General features: G+C 39.7%; 1 protein-coding gene across 1 annotated transcript; it reads right to left on the bottom strand.

Moving 5' to 3' along the window:
• Nucleotides 1-9,698: 9,698 nt before the first annotated feature.
• On the bottom strand, nt 9,699-14,222 carry LOC104088846 (aspartyl protease family protein At5g10770-like). The gene is made up of 2 exons (XM_009593590.4): nt 13,862-14,222; nt 9,699-11,146 (listed from the first exon to the last, which is right to left on the bottom strand). Exons 1-2 carry the CDS (start codon nt 14,130-14,132, stop codon nt 9,831-9,833), a joined length of 1,587 nt encoding a protein of 528 aa, XP_009591885.3. The 5' UTR covers nt 14,133-14,222; the 3' UTR covers nt 9,699-9,830.
• Between the last annotated feature and the right edge of the window lie 9,285 nt (nt 14,223-23,507).

Here is a 23,507-nt window from a genome sequence, read left to right as displayed (position 1 = left end):
GTGACATATTGCTCTCATTCAAAGAAAGAATGATATTATTTTCCAACAATTAAAAGGTAAGTGATTAAGTAATATTTACTCATTATTAAAATATAAGTGATTTACGGGCAAAACAGATAAGGGTAAATTTTAAAGTTGATGTTATTAACTGATGAAAAAGAAAGGATATCGTTATGGAAAACAATATACGAAAATGTAGAAAGCAAAGCAAACATTATTCCTGTTCCGTAATGATAACTCCTTTAGTCTCAATATAACTGGAACGCGGATTAGTTGATGGTTATTAGAAATATCATGGAAATTTCTCTTGGAGATTTTTATACCAGAGTAATGATAAATGAAAATAATTTTCATTATATTGATCTGGTTGATTATGACAAGGCAACTAAGATAATACATGATACCTAAGAATACGATGATAATGTCTTCGACGTTTACTATTTATGTTATTTTTGTTTACCCGAAAAATGGATATAGTTAAATTTATACGCAGTTCCGAAGATATGTGGTATAACTTAACACAGAATGCTGGGATAAATAAAAGGATGAATATGGGTTAGAGAAAACGTAATTCAGGCGAATCAATTATGAACAGTGAATTTAGGATTTAACAAAATAGAATCAATCTAAGAAACTAGAAGGATCATTTTTCCTTATAGAGGAAATAATACAGTTTTTGATAGTCTAAATCTCCAAAAAGATGGCCTCCTCAGAATGATAAATAATCCCTTTTATAGTGAAGGGGTTTGGCTCTAAATATAATAAAATAAACATTCAGTGGGAGACCCATGATAAATCAGCTTTTCCATAATTTCTGCCAAGATTCCCTCTAGTAGGATTACGACGGCTTTTGTCTGCGAGCTCGATCTTGCTTAGAATCCTCGATTTTGGTTCGAGCTTGACTTCGGCTCGAACTCGTGATCTTGGCTCGAGCCCGATCTTGGTTCGAGCCCTCGGATGGATTCCAGGTCGATGTAGGTTGGTTTTTGGATTATCAGCACGATAGATCTACCCGCGCCATGGTTCGATTCTTGTTCGAGTTTGATTATGATTTCGATCTCAATACGGACCGGCCTCCCCGGGCCCTAGGTTAGTTTGTTTCCCCCTTCGGGATCTTACTTCGATACACCACCCTTCGAACCGTACCGGACATGCCAAGGCTGAGATTCATTTCGACCGTATACAGATAGTCCCCTCGTTTCTCAGAAAAAAATATGGCGAGAAACGATATGATTTTCAACGGCTCGATCGGATTATACCTTATCGATTCCATCAAGCTCGACCATGATACACATGATAGCTATCCTGTCGGTTTAGTCTTTCAAGGCATTTAATGCATGTCAGCGGTGGTCGGCCACTGATGATAACGAACCACCGTCGCTTTGAACCTATAAATAACTCTCACCTTTATCTTTTACCATTTCTGCATCTTCTATCTTCTAAAATTTCTCAATTTCTTCTTTATACTCTCCAGCCTACCAAAAAAGCTGTGATTTTTTCCCGAAAAGACCCCTCAATTCTACCAAATCTCTATCACATTCTTCTACTCCTTTTTTTGAATTCAAAAAAGAATGGCGAAAACATCGCAAACCGTTCCTTAGAAAGATAAAGCTTCGTCTTCACATTGTGCCGCCGATGAGACATCGGCGGAGCCACGACCAGAGGAGTGTGTCCCCGAGGCGTGCGTCCTTACTTCAGATTTTAAAGTTGATAAAGGTTTATCGGTCCCTGGCCGGTATGAGCCGGTATCGAGGTATATGTGTTCGATTACTGAGAAGCACCTCGATCTGCTAAAGAAGGACTGCAATTGGGGGAGAAAAGAAGTGATAATACCTACCCCCGACGAAGACATCACCTCTCACGTGAAAGGGTTTTTGAACGTATATACTTACCCTTTCACTTTGGGTCCCCTCGATTCCGTCGTTATCGACTTCTGTCGACAGTATCAAGTAACCTTAGGCCACGTCCATCCTTCTTTGTGGCAGATCGTTATTCTGATCTGATATTTTGTGAGCAAAATCGAGGGGATGTCGTTCACCCTCGATCATCTTATCCGGCTGTATCGTCCCCGACTTTTTCGGGGAGGGTTAATAAAACTCCAGCGTCGGGCTACCAAGGCTTTGTTCTCAAGTATTGACGAGGACAGGGACCGGGGTTGGATGAGCAGGTTCGTTCGAGTAAGGACTTCGGACCTGATCCCGACTGAAAAGATGGCCTTTCCTGAGGAGTGGAATCTGAAACGTAAGTGTGATTTTGCTATTGCTTCTATTTGGTTCTTTCATTTGTTCTCTTATCGATGCTCCTCTTTTCGTGATGTAGCGGTTCCCTGGATGCCCGGAACGGTTCCCGACCTCAAGAATTGGTTACGGGATCTTGTTTTGACTTCCACATATGCCGAACGCTCATGGCGTGATTTGTCTAAAGGTCGATGGGAGGCCAAAAATCATGGTAAGCTCATTTCTCGGACTCTGACGAGGCATTTCTCGATATTTTTTTATAAGGTTTCCCATATGTAGGTTTGGGTAAGGATGCGGTCTTGAGACCTCTGTCTAATGAAGAGGATGTCTCGACCTTAGTTCCAAAGCCAGTGAAGGAAAATAAAATGAAGAGAGCTTTGTTGCCCGAATATCCAAAACCGAAGAAGAGGACGGCTCGTAAGCCGAACAAGAACGTTATCCCTTTGACCGTAGAATCCGTTTTGCGCTTAAGGGATGAGGAAGAAGAGGAAGAGGATAATGAGTCCACGTTGGCGGTCCGGACGAAGAGAGCCACCGATGCTTCAATGCCGGCTGGATTGATGATGCCCTATGGGGCTCCGTCTCGAACTGAAAATATACCGGAGAGAGGTTCTGGTAGAGTCCCCGAACTATCGGATGTCGAAGACGCCTCTCACCGGAATCAACCGGCATGGGTTACAATCGAAGATCCCTTCGAACCCCTCCAAGCCGAGGGGAATGCTCTAAGCAAGTCACTTGGGGCAGCAGCGATCGAGGACTCGCCTACCTTTCCCGCTTTTTCCGCAGGGGTGATTCAGGAAGCTCAAGCTCTATGGGCCCTCGATCTAGGTAGGCCTCACGATGAAGAGGATCCATTTCGTGACCTGTTTACTGGTATCGAGGATATTGCCGGTGCCGGTGATGAATCAGATATTTTTCACGGTTTGCGGCAGGCTTTGAACCTGGTGAGTCTCTATGTTCGCTTTGTTGGTATTGCCTTTATGTTCGTCTTTCGTTAACTTCACTTCTTGTTCCTCCGTAGGCTACGGCGGTCCATCGAGAACAATGTTCTCGTTCCCAGAATGAGCTACATTGATACGCGGCCGACCTGAAATGCGCTACCGATGAGAGGAACTCTTTCAAACTTTCCTTAGGGCAGAGAGATGAGGAAATAAAATATCTCCGAGCCGAGCTGGCCAAGGCTTATCGAGACCAGAATGATTTGTCTGAGCAGGTAATGATGATTTTGAAAGCCTATGGGTTCGATACCAGAATGGTAGCTAACATTTCGGTCTCGCAGGTGCAGCAAAAAATCGAGATGATAGGGAAGCTGCGCGAGGAGGTCGATGTTATAAGGATGGAATCCTTGCGGTGGAAAGAAGGTATGGACCGCTTTGCTGCAGAAAAAGAGACTGCTCGAGCCCAGTTATCATCATCTGAAACCCAACTTCAGACAATGAAGGAAAAAGGCCTGGTTCAAGCAAGAAAAATTGAGGAGCTCGAGGCTCGGTTGGCCTCAGTACTCGCCAAGGCCGAATCCGATGCTGAAACGGCAAAGACTTATTCGGATGCGCTCGTGGCCATTTATCGGGCTGATGCTGAAGCTGCCCAAGTTCAGGCAAGAGAGGCAGCCGAATCCACCAATGATCGGGCGCATTGGGTCGCCGAACTTGCTAAGTACCGATCTAGGAGAGAAACTCTCGAGGAGATTCATGCTCGCGGCTTCGATCTCACAGAAGAGATAAAAAAGGCAAAAGAACTCAAAGCTGATGCTGAAGCTCTGGTTTCTGATGATGATGACGACGATGATGGGAGCAAAAGCGGATCCGAGAACGGGGGGGGGAACCTGATAAAGAAGAGACCGCTCCCGTTTAATTTTTTTTTTGCTGTAGCCACCTATGTAGATAATCTTTGTGTATAAGCATATCTCTATGTATTAAACCACTTAATCAAACTTGAAACTCGTGGTCTCTGCAACCGAGTGAGCGTTTATTCAAACTTAGGGCAATGTAGCCCTTTAGGCTTTTGACGGTCGAGCGGGTGTTCGCTTGTGCTCGAATTGATGTAGCCCGTAGGCTATTTGGTCGAGTGAGTGTTTTCTCGAACTCAAAATGAAAAATAGCCCATAGGCTCGATCGAGGGAATGGTTCGAACTTGAATTGATGCAGCCCGTAGGCTATTTGGTCGAGTGAGTGTTTGCTCGAACTCGAAACGAAAAATAGCCCGTAGGCTCGATCGAGTGAATATTTCGAACTCGAATTGATGCAGCCCGTAGGCTATTTGGTCGAGTGAGTGTTTGCTCAAACTCGAAATAAATAATAGCTCGTAGGCCTGATCGATTGAATGATTCGAACTCAAATTGATGCAGCCCATAGGCTATTTGGTCGAGTGAGTGTTTGCTCGAACTCGAAATGAAAAATAGCCCGTAGGCCTGATCGAGTGAATGATTCGAACTCAAATTGATGCAACCCGTAGGCTATTTGGTCGAGTGAGTGTTTGCTCGAACTCGAAATGAAAAATAGCCCGTAGGCCTGATCGAGTGAATGATTCGAACTCGAAATGAAAAATAGCCTGTAGGCTCAATCGAGTGAATGATTCGAACTCGAATTGATGCAGCCCGTAGGCTATTTGGTCGAGTGAGTATTTGCTCCAACTCGAAATGAAAAATAGACCGTAGGCCTGATCGAGTGAATGATTCGAACTCGAATTGATGCAACCCGTAGGCCATTTGGTCGAGTGAGTGTTTGCTCGAACTCGAAATAAAAAATAGCCCATAGGCTTAATAGTCGCATTATATCTTAATTCTTCGCATGTTATTACACGCCCGGGTTCGGGCCAATTTATACGAGCATGGCTCGCTTCGACCATTTGGCTCTTTACAGTTTTCCTATCGGGACCCTGTTACTGCGAAGTAACTCTCTTACGGGGCCTCAGATATCATTATAAATGCTGCACGACCAGTGGTTGCCTCATTAAAAACCTTGCCGAAAAACCCATTTGGGATAAAACCGGTATAAGGAAAAAAGAGTGCAACGCGTGCTTTCTGATGAGAGATCCGTCCCTTGTTCGGACTCCTGCAGGGGTCAGTTTTGAGATATAAATGAATATGGAAAGGTTATACCTTAACAGTAGTACCGTTTTAGATGTGATACATTCCAGTTGCTTGATAACTGTTTGCCGTTTATAACGCCGATCCTGTACGACCCCTTTCCGATGTCCTCGAGTACCTGATATGGTCCTTCCCAATTAGGTCCTAGCTTCCCTTCATTCAGATTCCGGGTATTGATGGTAATTTTCCTCAACACTAAGTCCCCAGGCTTGAAATGGCGGAGCTTGGTTCTTCGATTATAATACCTTTCGATTCGCTGCTTTTGGGCGGCCATTCGGACGAGGGCAGTTTCTCGCCTTTCGTCCGATAGTTCGAGGCTTGTGTTCATAGCCTCGTTATTTGATTCTTCCGTCGAGAATCGAAATCTGGCACTGGGTTCACCAACCTCGACTGGTATCAAAGCTTCGGATCCATATACTAAGGAGAACGGGGTCGTCCCCGTACTGGATTTTGATGTTGTCCGATATGCCCAAAGGACTTCGGGTAGGATTTCTCTCCATCTCCCTTTAGCATCGTTCAATCTCTTCTTTAAGTTTTGAATGACAGTTTTATTCGTTGATTCAGCCTGCCCGTTCCCACTGGGGTGGTACGGAGTCGACAGTATCCTTCTTATCTTGTGGTAATCGAGGAATCCTGTTACTTTGCCGCCAATGAATTGCTTTCCATTGTCACATACTATTTCGGCGGGTATCCCGAACCGGCATATGATATGATCCCAAATAAAGTCTATAACTTCTTTCTCTCTTATTTTCTCGAACGCCTGTGCTTCAACCCATTTAGAAAAATAGTCAATCATAAACAAAATGAATTTGGCTTTACCTGGGGTCGATGGCAGAGGGCCGACGATATCCATTCCCCATTTCATGAAAGGCCACGGGGATAGGACCGAGTGGAGTTTCTCTCCGGGCTGGTGGATCATTGGTGCGAACCTTTGACATTTATCATATTTACGAATGAATTCCTTCGTATCTTTGCCCATATCGATCCAATAATACCCTTTTCTGATTATTTTTTAGGCCAATGTGTCGGCCCAGAGTGATTCCCGCAAGTACCCTCATGCACTTCCCGTAGGACATAATCGACATCCCCGGACCCAAGCATACCGCCAATGGTCCGTCGAACGTTCTTCGGTACAGTGTTCTATCTGAAGCCAGAGTGAATCGAGCAGCCTTGGTCCGTAGGGTTCTGGAATCTTTAAGGTCCAATGGGAGTTTTCCGTTTTTCAAATATTCGATATACTTGTTTCTCCAATCCCAGGTTAAGCTTGTAGAATTTATTTCGGCGTGTCCTTCCGGGTAGGTCCGGACCCTCGGGCCCCCCAGTGGAGACTTGAGGTGTAACTGCACAGCGTTCGCAGTTCTGAAGTCCCCTTCTATCTTATCTCAGCTGTGTATTATATTTCAAACAACTTGAATTTTATTCACACCATTATTTGTATTATTCTAGAAGCTCGTGCACTTGTGACTCCAGTTCTGGGATGGTATTTAGATATCACGATTATTATGGATTATTAACTACATTTCAGACTTTACTTCCGCATTTGTTTCTTTGTTATTAATTACTTTAAAATTCTTTTAAAATGGTTAATATTATTCTAACGTTGGCTTGCCCGATCGCTTAAAATTTATCTAGGCCATCAAAATAGACCTAAGGAACCATAGTCACTGCCCCGCCATGGCCGTTCCTCTTTGTTTTACATTTTTCGGCCAAAAAACTAGAATTCCGCCCGATTCGCATATATTCATGTGCTATAGCCCATGCCTTTCGAGTGGGTCCGGGTCCCCCGACCCCGATCACTTAAAAAATTTTCAGGCTATCAAATATGAACTAAGTAATCATTTCCATCGCCTCACCATGACCGTTCCTCATTGATTTGCTTTATACGACAAAAAAATTAGAATTTCGCTCGATTGTCATATTTTCGTGTGCTATAGCCCACACTTTCCAAGTGAGTCCGGGCCCCCAGCCCTGATCGGCTAAAATTCTTCCGGGCTATCAAATATGACCTAAGGAACTATAGACACCGCCCTGCCATGACCGTTCCTCGTTTCCTTTCGTTTTACGGTAAAAAAATAGAATTTCGCTATCTGCTCCTGAGTTGGAGCAAGTGATGGTTCCACAAGTGTTGCTCTAGCTGCTGTACGAGCTGCACCTCGGCCTCTACCGTGACCCCGGCCTCTCGTGGTCCTAGCTGGTGGTACCGGTGGTCGTCCGCCCGATCCGGTAGCATGTGTCCTCGCCATCTGTGAGAGAATAGAATAATAGAAGTTTAATTTCCCGGAATCAACAAATCCGCACAACAAGAATACAAGAAAGTGAAGTTTCCTAATGGTTCGGCATCCTCACGAAAATAAGTACAGACATCTGTATACCGATCCGCAAGACTCTACTAAACCTACTCATGACTCTAACCTGGCTCTGATACCAACTTCTCACGGCCCAAATCTCAACATGTTATGGTGGCGCCTATCACAGAACTAGGCAAGCCAACAATCACAAAATAACTACGTATTTTGTGACACAAGTCATAAATGACACAATGGACCTATTCCAACTTTCGGAACTAAAATCCGAGCCCGGTATCAATAAAATCAACTTTCGGTCAAACTTATCAACTCTCCAAACTTCAACTTTTCCAATTTTCGCCAATTCAAGCCAAAATGACCTAAGATCTCCAAATCAAAATCTGGACCCACTTTAAAGTCCAAAATCACCATACGAAGCTATTGGAACCATTAAAACTCTGTTTCGGAGTCATTTACACATAAGTCAATATCCGGCCAACTCTTTCAACTTAGGCTTCCAATCTTTGGACTAAGTATCTCAATTCATTTCGAAACATCCCCGGAACCAAACCAACCACCCTGTCAAGCCACATAATAACAAACGAACATAGAATAAGCAATAAATGGGGGAACGGGACTACAATACTCAAAAACGACCGGCCGAGTCATTACAGTACCAAATTGTTTACCCGTAAAATTATACAGTTGAATTTATAGCGCGGTTTATAGACAAGCGAATCGATTTGATCCAAAAGCGATAAATAAGTAAGAACGAAAATTAGATTAACGACTAAATATACAGGAGATAACAAGCCCGACTCCCAACTTAGCCTTTCCGAGAACAAAAGTAAAAGCAATTATAAAATAGTTCAATTTGAGCGTAACAAGATATTTGGTTATAGCTTTTGAGTGCGGAATATTTCCTCTCCTATCATGGTTGTTAATCCTGCTATTTACAGCTCTATTTAGGGAGATAAAATCCTAAAATCAAGCTCTTATTGAATGAGAATAAAAACACCATTGATGGGTGCATACCGGTTGTCTTTGAATGCAGATATTCTCTGTAACGGCTGCTCATTAAATGTTATCTGATGTCAAATCTTTGAATTACTATTATCGGCTATGCTTCTTTCGTGATCTATCTGGTACCGGTTACATAATCAACACCCGATGCCAGTTATTTGTTGACTCAGCTTTTGCATATCTTCGGTTCCACGTATCACCTCACCATTCGATCACCTGTTATGTTATCAACCAATTTCACCTCATACACTACCAGCTAGCCGATTAAATTATAGGGAAAATTTTCGATTAAATTATAGGGAAAATTTTCAAAGACTAGGATTTACTATGATCGAACAAGATCCCAAGTAAAAACAAAAGTAAAAATGCATCCTAAGTCCCAACTAAATCCTCAGTTCCTTATTATTCTCGATCTTGCAAAAGTAATCATGCCTTATGTATTAAATTTTGTCGTCAATACTTGGGGGATTGAGTAAAATATCCAGTTTAATCATAGTTAACTTTAAAGTCTTAACTATTATAACCATCCAATATTTAAATGATTAAAATTATATTTTAACCCAACATGAAATGTAGCTTAATGTAGTAGGTGACAAATAATATAATTATTTGCAATGTGATTACATTGGTGATGGTATTTGCGATTGAGTGGTTTACATCCAGCAATTAATCCTTAAATGCGAAGAAATTGATCTAGCAATTAACCCTTAAATGCGAAGAAATTGGGACGTCCTGAAATTATCTGGTTACATAGCTTGTTGTTCTAGTATCATTCTAGAATATTTCACAATCTTGAAAATTATCACAAAATCTTTTTTTTTTTTGGCAAGAGGGGAAACCTGCTGCCGCGACAGTGAGGGGGATTCGATCCCAGATTTGGATGACCACTGTCCAAACCAACTGGGCAACCGGAATGGTTACAAAACCTCTTTATTGTTATGCTTTAGATTTAGGTATTCTGCACTTGATCGCTCACGTTCAGAGTATCATATTTTGTTTATATGCATGTGTTCAGATTTAAAATTTAAAAATTGGGAGAATAAGAGTAAAAATAATATCAGAAAGGAAAAGGAAAACAAATGCTACTCCACATTGTAGCTGAGATTATTTGTTCTCATAAACTATAGTAAATGTATGGATATACATTTCCCAATACTTTTGCAGTATTACAATTTAATTTAACTTTACCAAAGTTCTTTAAGAACATCCCTTATAACCAAACCCTAATTGCCCACCAGCAACATCATATACTACCTCCAATGTCTGTTGTTGTATATTCCCAAAAATCCCAATACTATCATCATCTCCATTTCCAGCAAAAGCCAAACAAACCTGAGATGCACCGTTTGTTATAAGAATACCATTCGGGTCCAATTCCACATTCGCATTGCCGTTGAAGTTGAAGCTGATCTTCGGAATACTAATGGAAGTATAATTGCTTAAATCATAGCAAGTGTCCAGCAAAGAAAGAGCCGGCGCCGTGGGATATTTCGACATGAACTGCTTGAAAGCTGACTTCAGACTGCCGTACGCCGTCGACGGCAACCGTGTAATCACCGTACCGGAATCTATAATCGTTCCGGCGTTCTGGAACAACATCGGACTTATCGATAAAGCTTTTCCACCGACGGAAATACCGAGTACGTCAATGAAGTAATATGCCGTCCCTTGTGACGAAGCAAACGGCGTGAACGTGATGCCGTTTTTTACTGCTTTTGAAGCTTTTACCCCGTTACCGTTGCCGAATGTTAAATGACCATTTGACCCTCGGGAAGTGGGAAGGCAGTAAGAGAAGTATTTTCCGAATTTCTGAGCTGTTTGTTGAACAATGGAGAGTGGATCGCGGCCTAAACCGATTAATCCAGCAGTTTTTCCGAATAATCCCTTGTTGTTTTGCCCACAACCGAACATGAACCCATCAAACACATCATTTTGTGTTAAGGTTAATTTATCCTTAGCAAAAAACCCAATTGTGAATGAGGAATCACCGTACTGAATCCCGTAAACGCAATTAGAGGAAGAACAACCTGGGCTGTTTCCAGTAGCTGATTTGAGACTAGAACAAGCAGCGGAAGTGCACGAAATGTTGGAATATGTTTTTGAAGTTGATGGGTCGAAAATTGGTTGCTGTTGAGCATAGCAGGATTTGACACAAGGTTGGCATTGAGTCCAAGTGAGGTCACTACCAGTGTCAAAAATGAGGGAAAGGTCTTTTTTTGGAGTTCCAAGTCCGACGTTGACGATGTAGTTTCCGGTACCGAGAGGAAGGCCGGATTGTGCAGGGAGATTGGCTTTTGAGTCTTTTACGCTCTTCTTCTTGTTGGAAGATTTTTTGTCTTTTTTCTTGAAGAGGTCGTAGCTTTGGTCTGTGATGCGGGCTTGGATTGAGTCCACTCGGGCTTGATCGTGGGCTAAGATTTCGGTCAGAGTTGGGGCTTTTGCTCCCTTTTGGTTGAGTAAGGTACACGGGCCTTGCCTGTTGACGACCTCCAATGATGCCCCTCTTCTTTTACCTGAAAATATTATTTAAGAAAAGAAATAGGGTAATTATTTGAATCAAAAGTTATATACTAAATTCGAAAATAGTCAGTCTTTTACTCTTAATGAGATATGTTTATATTCATAAAAATATTGTGAAATGTTTATGACCACATGTTTAATGATATTTTTTTGAGGGAGACGGAGGAAGTATCTTTTCCTTGTGTAAAGAAAGTTCAAAAATAATGTCCAATAATAACAAAAGAACAAGTATGTGCGTAAAGTTTATGTTGGAATTATTGCCTCTATATATTAACAAGACCAAAATGAAGTCCTTTTCTAAAGTAGATTAAAATATAAAAGGTGGTCAAAGAAAAGTCAGGTAACATAAGCAATAATTTTCCCTTAAAAGTTTTAGAAGACCCGAGTCATACTTCATTAAAGTATTTTGAAGTAATCATTTGGTAAATAAATTAAAGACAAGACAATGGTTTTCAGCTCTAATCATTTGTCTCAAAGTAAAGTTAGATCTACAGCTGTCTCTCACTCGTAAGTGCAATGCTTTGTGTTTATGGTGGAGAGATTAATAGATATGATATGAAGGGAAAATAATAGTAAATGAAATTTTCTTTCTCTTGCTTTGTAGTATTATGCAAGGTCTTGAAAGAAATTATTTTCTCTGCTTATTCTATTCATTTTCTTATACAAAAAAAATAAAACGCTTTTTTTCAAATTTTCTTCCTTCTCTTGTCTACCATCCAAACAAGCTAAGGGGAAAAGATGATTGTAGGTAGCTTTTCTAAATAACATTGCTTTGATTTATGGAGTAACTCTATAAGTTCTGTGTACTAACAGTTTAAAATATTTATATAATTATATTACTTAAAAATTAATTGCATGTAATTATTTTAAATTGAAACAATTTGTAAGCTTTAATAAATAATAAGTAACCAGTTATCACGAGTTAAAACACTAGTGATATAAAAAAAAATCATTATACTGAGGAAATAAGTCCTCATTTTCACACTTTCACATCAAGATAGTTCGGTAAAGAAACTTCTAGCTACTCGTTCTCTTCCTAATTCCTATCCTAACTTTTATGGTTTGAAAAAGGAATTAAGTTGACTGGAATATATGGTATAATCAGTGTAAAAGCTGTTAGCATTTATGAAGATCAATCCACTTATAAAGTTTTTGAATAAATAGACATATATCCGCCATCCAATGGGAAAATTGACGAAAATAATCAAGTACAAATATTAGTGCACCTTGCGCACATCCCTTTTCATTTCATGTAGCGGGATTCAGAGTACTAAAATTAAATTACTTAATTTTTTATGTGAATTTAGACATAGATTTTTCAAGTTTTCTGAAATTAAAATTTATATATTTGAAAAATACATCAAAAGTAGTATAACTCACAACAATTAGTAATTTAAAATATCTTTAAGAAGTTTAAGTAAGTTGAGATAACTTTGACTAATTGCACATAATAAATCATAAAACATATTAATTACATTTTGACTAGTTGTTAGGATGTAGCTTGGAGAAATCTTCACCAAATTGTTTTCTTCTTCTTCTTTTATTTTAATCTTCACCATTAGTGAGTTATGGTATTATATTTTACTTTCTTCCTCTTTTCTACTTTATTTACCAAAATATTCAATTATTAATTTTCCAGAAACTTGCATGACAGGCTGGAGCTAGAAATGGGTATGAAAGTGAGACAGACAAGAAATGAAATAAAATAGCAAATAGTGAAGATGAAACCATCAATAATTGCAAACTAACGTGCAATGCAGGTACAAAGTTTAGTGCTGATGAAAGCAATATCCTTTTAAAGAGTTATTACATCGGTAGGATTTTAATTTAAAACTTATCAATCAGTTTGTACTTTTTTCCGATACTATCGTGAATTTGTTAGAAAATTCACACTTATTCGCTCCATTAAAAATCTATACTGGCAAAACTTTGGTCCCCATCATATAAAATGTAATATCTTAGGGTAAAAGTAATTTTAGTTCGAATCATATAATATATGATTATGGTTACATTTTTTTTTTTCTTGTTTGTTGTTAAAGTTCTTCTATATAGTAAAAACAAAAGGGAACAAGTGAAAACGCTATGTTCAATCATGTGGATTATTGCGTTACTTTCACCTTATAACTTTTGGAAAAGCAAATTATCAAATAATTCGTTGACCTGCTTTTTCTCACCGCAACCCCAACCCCAATCTCACAACCAAGTAACAAACAAGCAAAACGAAAAAGAAAAAAAATAATTTATGTAAAATATATTTCATCACTAAAAATAAAGAAAAACTTTGAATATGTACCTAAAGTATTATTTAAACTTGTAATTTTAAACATGTTGTAATATAAGAGTGTCTAATTAAAGATAAAATGAAAAGTCTGAACTAAAGTGCTTTTAAATATAAAAAGATATGAGTATCATTTTTGAACTAAAAAAGAAAAACTGTTACGTTAAATAGAATAGATAATTACAAAATAATCCCCTCCCCTTTTCCACTCATTCAACCTCAGGCCACCACACCCACCAAAGAAAATCAAGGATGAAGATTTAAAATTAAAATGAAAATGGTGATCGGAATGTACAACAAATTAAAAATAGACAAACATACTATATTCACACACACACACCAAAAAAAAAAAAAAAAAATCTACATACGTGAATTATGTTATCTATTTGAGTTAGTAGTAAATATTATGAGGATAAGGAGAGTTAATTACCTTTGGTTGCAGGGTTACAAGAAGAGGAAGGAAGCAGAGAGCTGAGTTGGAGAGTGTGGAAATGGGATTCAATGGTTTCTCTTGTTTCCAAAGCATGGCTTTTCTCCACAGAGAATGAAAGCAAAATGAGAAGAAACGCAGAAGAAGAGAAGAGCAAAAAGTAACTTCCAGTGGACATTAGTGAATGTTCCATCTCTAACAATAAATTGGTTTTGGCAACAACTCCTTTCATCCTATGGTTATTATATAGATTTTGGATCTTACTCGTCATCCACTAGATAACTATTTTTTTCTGTATCTATATTCTGGGATGGGGTGTAGGGGGGTGGAGGGTGAGTGGGTAGGTGATGCTAGGGTGGGGTGGTGGACAGTGGCGCAGAACTAGAAATATTACTAAGGAGTATTAAAATATAAAAAAATAAAACACATGAAGAAAATAAGGAGAGTCAACATACCTAACTAAATAATATAAATTTCCAATTATAAGTGGCTCCGCCACGGTTGGTGGAGTTATTTCTCTTATTAGGAAATCAGTTTAGTATGTGAAAGTGGAAAATCTAGGTAATTTTGCATTTAATAACGCCAAGGATCTTAATGAGATGAAAATGAAATTAAATATTTAATTATCTAATTTAAATCATTATGAAGTTGATTAATTAAAATTATATGCATGTTATATTTTCAAAAGGACTTATTTTAGCTATTTTACTTGCGTGTAGACTACATAACTAATTATTTAGAGTAGGAGAAAAAATACACTATGTAATGAAGTTTCCTTGATAGGTACAATCAATTTATAATTTTGTACTCATGTGGAAGGACTTCTCTTTATCTATTCTTTAGCGTGTTGTACCGTTCGAAATTAATTAAAATGAATATCTTAGCTAATTACAATGAAGAGAAAATAAATTTTTCTTGATGATCATAACAGTCCTTTGTCACGATCCAAAATAAAAACTTTACTATCACTAGGTTGTTCCCACTAAGCAAACCAATTCAATTATAACCAAACAATTTATTTATAACTCAAACCTCCCTTGGTCACACTTATAGTATAAAGTATGACATAGACATAACCAAATTAAACCTTAACGCTTAACATCCAATATTAACTTCCTCCTTTAATTGTTATGGGAATTTGGGAATGTCATTAACCGTAATTACTAGTTAGAAAATGAAATAACAGTTGGAATGTTGGAAAAATGTGAAAGCTTTTCTAAAGAATGAACAAGTCATATATCCACCAACCAATAATAGATATCTGACAACTCAATGTCTTTGTTTCATGTTTGCTCTTTCTTACATTCTTTCTTTTTTCTTTTCTGTTGTGTAGAGGAGGAGGGTTAGGGTGCACCCTTTATTTGTTTCCTTTTTAGTGGAACTATTAGATGAATAAAAATTAAAAAGAATTATTTTAGAAACCTCTCTCAAGATCTACCTTTGTAATATTTACTTTCCTTATGTTTTGACAATCACCCCATTCAAAGCTTTTGATGTATATATATGATGATTGTGCTTCAATTCTTACTTGTGTTGCTTCCTAAAGATACTTTCTTGCTTCCACAAAAGGGATTTGGGGGGAGGAGGGGGGAGGTTCGTTCTTATAATTAAAGCAAGAACTACATTATGCATGTACATATAATTGTTATAGGAATAATTGGTATAATATATTGCTCTCTTTTGATCAAAATGAGCTTTTTTTCTTTTCTAGAAACAAATATATCTTAAGATTTTATAGTCTCATATTTTTAAATTTTCTCGCTCTTAAATATATTGAAATCTGTCAGTAATATTTGGTTTTGTTAGATTTCATCATCTGATGCAGAATCTCTTTAAGAATAATATACTTTTTAGTCCTCTCCTGACTGCATATACAATTAATAAGAAATTAAATATGATGGCTGATTTTTAAAATTCATATATTCTAGTTTGGTTAAATACCTTATTTTTATTTAAAAAAATGTCATTAGAGGGCCAACCGTTTTTTTTAGAAATTTTATTAATTAAAGTTAGACTGTTACAAAAAATACAAAATTAGGGATTGTGAATATTACAAAGGAAACTTTAGAAGCGATTTTTGAAATTATCCCGAATTAAAAAGTTACTGAGAATTTTTTATTCCTGAAGAATAATAATAATAATAATAATAATAATAATAATAATAATAATAATAATAATAATAATAATAATAATAATAATAATAATAATTTATCAGAAACTATATGCAAAATTTAATTCAAAATTTTATTTTACTATTCCTTATCTATTGTTCATCTCTTAATGAATACCCTCAAGAGAAGTCATAGTACCAAATTTCTTGTTTCGAGTCCCCAATTTTTTTTTTTTTCCTAACTTCTTGTTTAAATCTTTTCTTTTTGGCTCAAAAACTTCTGAATCAATTTATTCGAAATTATTTACCTTTATCTTTTGTGCTTTCAATCTTTATTCAAATAACAAAGACTTGAAGTCGTTGCGCGGTGCTGTATTTCATCTTTATAACTCTCTAGTTCGTAAAGAAGGAAATATAAAAAATACAAAATAAGAAGAGGTTGAGGTCGTTGCAATATACTCATATAAAAGCTTGTTCATTTATTTTTAGAACCCATCCGTACTCCTCGTACTGAAGTTTGCAAATAAATCATCCCGATGACGCTTACTCTTGACATCAAGACTCAAATCATGAAGTCATTGTCTAAATGCAGTTCCCCAAGTCTTTTACGAGAAAACTTCGTTCAGTCTTATTTCGCTTTGTTTTTAATCTTGTTCTTTCAGAAAAAATTAATTATTCTCGGTGCATACGGTCGAAATAGATTTCGGTATTCGTACGTTCGATCGAGTTCGAACGTGTATCGATCGAAATGAGATTCCGAAGATGGAACAAACAAGCCTCGAACCCGGGGGCCGATCCATGTCGAGTTCGACATCGTTATCGAGCTCGACTCCAAATCGAACTATGATGCAGAGGAAATCTATCATGCTTATAATTCAGAGACCAACCAACATTGACCCTGAATCAATTCGAGAGCTCGAGCCAGAATCGGGCTTGAGCCAAGATCGAGAGCTCGAGTCAAAATCGAGGGCTCTAAGCAAGATCGAGCTTGCCGACAAAAGCCGTTGCAATCCCACTAGAGAAAATCTTGGCAGAAATTGTGAAAAAATTAATTTATCATGGGTCTTCCATTAAGTGTTTATTTTATTATGCTTAGAGCAAAGTCCCTCCACTATAAAAGGGCATGTTTACCATTTCTGTAAAGACAAGTTTTTTCAGGCTTACATTTTAATAAAAACACTATATTCTCCCATAGTAAAGCATCGTTCTTTCAGGCTTCTTAAATTGTTTCTACTTGTTGAATCCTAAGATTCATTTTCTTTACGACCTTATCTATTTCATATTCTTTGCAATCCATATTTACGTTTCTATTTATCCTTACAATTTGTGTTAAGTTGCGCCACGTATCCTTGGAACTACGTATAAATTTAACTTTATCCATTTTTCGGGTAAACAGTTTGGCACCCACCGTGGGGCCAAGAATAACAGTGGTTATTTGATACGAATCTGAAAAGACACGCCATTGTGTTTTGCGCTTGTCTCCAAAAATATCTTGAATTTCGGATTAGCCACGACTAACCATCAATCAAATGGCTTCACCAATCGACAACGGGGCCGGTCTTCAGGACGAAAACAACAACTTGGCACCCGGTATTGAAGGACCACTCATAAACACCGTTGGAGCTCGAATCGGAGAGCCAATATACATCAATTCGCATATAGCCATTGAGGCGAACCTGCATGCTGAACTCGAAAATAGCATCCATGGTGGCACTCGGTCTGCAGCTCGAGATACCCACAACGTCGAGGAAAACGGCGTTAGCTTGCGTGTGATTTTCGAAATATTGCAAGCCCAACAGGCAGCTTTAGCTCAGTTGCAGAGCCAAACCCAGTTACAAAGCAGGCCGGAGTCCAATCCACCTCGAGAAATCACCCACAGAACGGAGCCAGCCATAGTGAAGTCAAATGAGCGAGAATCGGGGACTACTCCCGAAATTGCTAAATTGCTCGAAAAACTCACAAAGTGAGTCGAAGCCAATGATAAAAAAAATAGAAACTTACAACTTTAGGGTCAATCATATTCCGGGAGTTCCACCATTGATAAAAGGGTTGGATTCGAAAAAATTCGTGCAAAAACCTTTTCCCTCGAGCGCAGCCCCAAAACCAATCCCCAAAAAATTTCGTATGCCCGAAATTTCCAAATATAACGGAACAACTAATCCCAACGAGCACGTCACTTCTTACACATGCGCCATCAAGGGCAATGATTTAGAAGAAGATGAAATCGAATCTGTGTTGTTGAAAAAATTAGGAGAGACCCTCTCGAAAGGGGCAATGGTTTGGTATCACAACCTACCACCAAATTCCATCGACTCGTTCGCCATGTTAGCAGATTCTTTTGTGAAAGCACATGCCGGCGCCATAAAAGTGGCAACAAGGAAATCGGACCTCTTCAAGGTAAGGCAAAAGGATAACGAGATGCTGAGGGAGTTTGTATCTCGTTTTCGAATGGAACGAATGGACTTACCACCAGTCACAGACGATTGGGATGTTCAGGCTTTCACTCAAGGTTTGACCGAACGAAGTTCGATGGCTTCACGGCAATTAAAGCATAACCTGATCGAATACCCAGCTATCACGTGGTCCGACGTGCACAATCGGTACCAATCAAAAATTAGAGTCGAAGATGATCAATTGGGATCGGAACCTGCTGTTCGAAGGGATACTAATCGAGAACGAGGCCCGATCGGGGATCGATACCAACCGTACAACGGAAGTCACAGAGTCAATGGATCGAGACATAACCTCAGGCAAAATAACAAAGGTGAAGGGTCCCAGGGGCTGATGAACAGAAATAGGTTCGATAGGCCTGTCGGATCTAAGGAAGCACCTCGGTTATCGGAGTATAACTTCAGCATTTATGCATCCGCCATCGTATCGGCTATCGGATGCATCAAAGACACTAAATGGCCTCGACCCATGCATACCGATCTTACCCAGAGGAATCCCAATCAAATGTGCGAATATCATGGCACCCATGGCCACAGAACGATAGATTGCAGGCAACTAAGAAAGGAAGTAGCCCGGTTATTCAACAAAGGGCACCTTCGAGAATTTTTAAGCGATGGGGCGAAGAAACATTTTAAAAACATGGATTTCGGCAAGCACATAGAACAAGAAGAACCACAGCACATCATTCACATGATTATCGGCGGCGCCGATACCCCTCAGGGACCAGTGCTTAAGCGCACTAAGACTTCGATTGTGAGAGAAAAGCGATCTCGAACTCAAGATTACACACCCACGGGAACGTTGTACTTCAGTGATGAAGATGCATAAGAAGTCATACAACCTCATAACGACGCACTGGTAATACCTGTACTCATGAATAAAACTAAAATTAAGCGTGTGTTGATTGATCCAGGTAGCTCGGCTAACATCATCAGATTAAGGATCATAGAACAGCTCGGTCTGCAGGGTCAGATCGTACCTGCAACCTTGGTTCTAAACGGATTCAATATGGCATGTAAAACCACCAAAGGCGAGATAATTCTACTAATAAACGTGGCCGGAACCATCCGGGAAACAAAGTTTCACGTAATCGAAGGCGACATGAGATACAACGCCCTTTTCGGAAGGCCATGGATCCACAACATGAGAGTTATACCTTCGACCCTACACCAGGTCCTCAAATTCCCAACATCGAGTGGAATCAAAACAGTATACAGAGAACAACCAGCCGCAAGAGAAATGTTCGCCATCGAGGAAGCGAAACCAATATCCTCGCCTTCGCCAGAAAAGGCGAGATACCAAATAGCAATCACAGATATCGGCTTTGACCCAACCAGATAACTGGAAGATCGAAGAAGATGATGATCGAAGGATCCCTCGATCCTTCGTGATTCCTGATGACTCCGACGCCACCAAATCAATGATTTAGGAACTGGAGCAAGTCACACTAATCGAACACTGGCCCGAACGGAAGGTATACCTGGGAACAGGGTTGAGCCCCGAACTCAGGTAGAAACTTATTCAATTTCTTATCGATAACATTGATTGCTTTGCCTGGTTCCATTTGGATATAACAGGGATCCAACTAGACATAACAATACATCGGCTAAGCTTGGACCCTAGGTTCAGACCGGTAAAGCAAAAGAGAAGACCCCAGTCCGAGGTAAAGCACGCATTCATAAAGGACGAGGTAACCAAACTCCTCAAGATAGGGTCCATTCGGGAGGTGAAATATCCCGAATGGTTAGCCAATATAGTTGTAGTGCCTAAAAAAGGGAACAAACTTAGAATGTGTGTGGACTATAAAGATTTGAACAAAGCATGCCCCATAGATTCTTTTCCACTGCCCAACATCGATCGTATGATCGATGCCACGGCCGGCCACGAGATCCTCACTTTTCTAGATGCCTACTCCGGATATAATCAAATCCAGATGAGCCCGGAAGACCAGGAAAAAACTTTATTTGTCACCAAATATGGAACATATTGTTATAATGTGATGCCCTTCGGGCTAAAAAATGCATGGGCTACTTACCAACGCCTAGTGAATAAAATGTTCGAAGAACAAATAGGTAAATCAATGGAAGTTTATATTGATGATATGCTAGTTAAGTCCATGCGCGCAGAGGACCATTTGACCCATTTGCAAGAAACGTTCGAGATTTTGAGGAAATATAACATGAAGCACAACCCCGAGAAATGTGCTTTCGGGGTCGATTCAGGCAAGTTTCTCGGCTTCATGGTGTCAAATCAGGGAATCGATATTAACCCTGATAAAATCAAGGCCATCGAAGACATCACCATCATGGACAGCGTGAAAGCTGTACAAATGCTAACATGACGGATTGTAGCCTTAGGCCGATTCATTTCGACATCATCATATCGAAGTCAAAAAATTTTCTCTCTACTTAAAAAGAAGAACGATTTCGCTTGGACCCCGGAATGCCAACAGGCATTAGAGGAACTGAAACAATATCTATCGAGCCCACCACTACTTCACACTCCAAAAACAGACGAAAAACTATACTTGTACTTGGCAGTATTGGAAATCGCAGTAAGCGGTGTCCTAGTTTGGGAAGAACAAGGTACGCAATTTCCCATTTATTATATAAGTTGGACCTTAGGAGAAGCTGAGACTAGATATCCGCACCTAAAAAAACTGGCACTTGCACTGATAAGCGCCTCTAGAAAGTTAAGACCGTACTTTCAATGTCACCCCATATGCGTATTAACCACTTACCCGCTTCATAATATTTTGCACAAGCCCGAACTATCGGGCCGATTAACTAAATGGGTCGTCGAACTCAGTGGTTGTGATATCGAGTATCAACCCCGTACGGCCATCAAGTCTCAAATTTTAGCAGACTTCATGGACGATTTCACGCCAACCCTCGTACCCGAAGTCGAAAAAGAACTCCTGTTGAAATCGGGTACGTCATCAGGGGTATGGACCCTTTTTACGGACGGAGCTTCGAACGTGAAGAGGTCCAGGCTTGGCATAGTTTTGAAGCCACCCACGGGTAACACTATTAGGCAATCTATTAAAACTACCAGGTTGACTAACAACGAGGCCGAGTATGAGGCCATAATTGCAGGTCTCGAGCTAGCTAAAAACTTGGGAGCAGAAGTCATTGAAGCGAATTGTGACTCTTCTCTGGTGGTAAGCCAAGTAAACAAAACCTTCGAAATTCGAGAATATAGAATGCAACGGTATTTGGACAAACTATATGTCACTTTGCACCATTTCAAACAATGGACTTTACAGCATGTTCCACGAGAGAAAAACAGTGAGGCTGATGCACTTGCGAATTTGGGATCGTCGGTCGAGGAAGGTGACTTGAGCTCGGGGACTGTCGTTCAACTCTCAAGGTCCGTGATCGAAGAAGGTCACGCCGAGATAAACTCTACGAGCTTAACCTGGGATTGGAGAAATAAGTATATTGAATACTTAAAAAGCAGAAAGCTCCCATCGGATCCTAAGGATTCAAGGGTCCTACGGATTAAAGCTGCTTGATTCACGTTGGCTTCAGATGGAACACTATACCGAAGGACATTCGATGGACCATTGGCAGTATGCTTGGGTCTGGGAGATACCGATTACATCCTACGTGCAGTGCACGAGGGCACTTGTGGGAATCACTCCGATGCCGATCCATTAGTCCGAAAAATAATCAGAGCAAGGTATTATTGGATCGATATGGGCAAAGATGCAAGGGAATTTGTTCGAAAATGTGACAAATGTTAAAGGTTTGCGCCAATGATCCATCAACCCGGAGAGCAATTTCACTCAGTCTTATCCCCATGGCCATTCATGAAATGAGGAATGGATATCGTCGGTCCTCTTCCATCGACCCCAAGTAAAGCCAAATTCATTTTATTTATGACTGACTATTTCTCTAAATGGGTTGAAGCGCAAGCGTTCGAGAAAATAAGAGAGAGAAGTTATAGACTTTATCTGGGATCATATCGTATGTCTATTCGGGATACCCTCCGAAATAGTGTGTGACAACGGGAAACAATTCGTAGGCAGCAAAGTGACGAAATTCTTCGAAGATCACAAAATAAGAAGGATATTATCAACACCGTACCACCCCAGTGGGAACGGACAGGCCGAATCAACGAACAAAACTATCATTCAAAACCTAAAGAAGAGGCTGAACGACTCTAAAGGAAAGTGGAGAGAAATCCTACCCGAAGTCCTTTGGACATATCGAACAACGCAAAATCTAGTACAGGGGCAACCCCGTTCTCCTTAGTATATGGGTCCGAAGCATTGATACCAGTCGAAGTCAGCGAACCCAGTGCCAGATTTCGATACACAACAGAAAAATCAAATAACGAGGCTATGAACACTAGCCTCGAATTATCGGATGAAAAACGAGAAGCTGCTCTCGTCCAATTGGCCGACCAAAAGCAACGAATCGAAAGATACTATAATCGAAGAACCAAACTCTGCCATTTTAAGCCCGGGGACTTAGTGCTAAGAAAAGTCACCCTGAATACCTGAAATCCGAACGAAGGAAAACTAGGACCGAAATGGGAAGAACCATACCAGGTTCTCGAGAACGTCGAAATGGGATCTTACAAGCTCGGCATTATAAACGGCAAACAGCTATCAAGTAATTGGAATGTGTCACATCTAAAATGATATTATTGCTAAGGTACAACCCTTCTATATTCATTTACATTTCAAAACTGACCCCTGCAGAAGTCCGAGCAGGAGCTAAGATGGATCCTTCGATACAAAGCCATAGATCTGAAAGCACGCGTTGCACTCTTTTTTCCTTAGACCGGTTTTATCCCAAATAGGTTTTTCGGCAACGTTTTTAACGAGGCAACCAATGATCGTGCTACACTTACAACAGTATCTGAGGCCTCTTTACAACCGACCTCGAATACTGGGGGGGCATTAGCCCTCAAATATATCAAGTTCCGATGCAAGAAAGTTATTTCGCAAACAACGGGGTTCCAATAGGAAAGGTTGTAAGAGCCAAATGGTCAAGACAAACCATGATCACGTAGTTGGCCCTAACCCAGGCGCGAAACATGAACACATGTACAGTGACTTGCAAAGAAAGTTCTTTA

This window comes from Nicotiana tomentosiformis, chromosome 8, assembly GCF_000390325.3.
Source record: "Nicotiana tomentosiformis chromosome 8, ASM39032v3, whole genome shotgun sequence".
NCBI lineage: Eukaryota > Viridiplantae > Streptophyta > Magnoliopsida > Solanales > Solanaceae > Nicotiana > Nicotiana tomentosiformis.
This window is presented reverse-complemented; position numbering and strand designations above follow the sequence as displayed.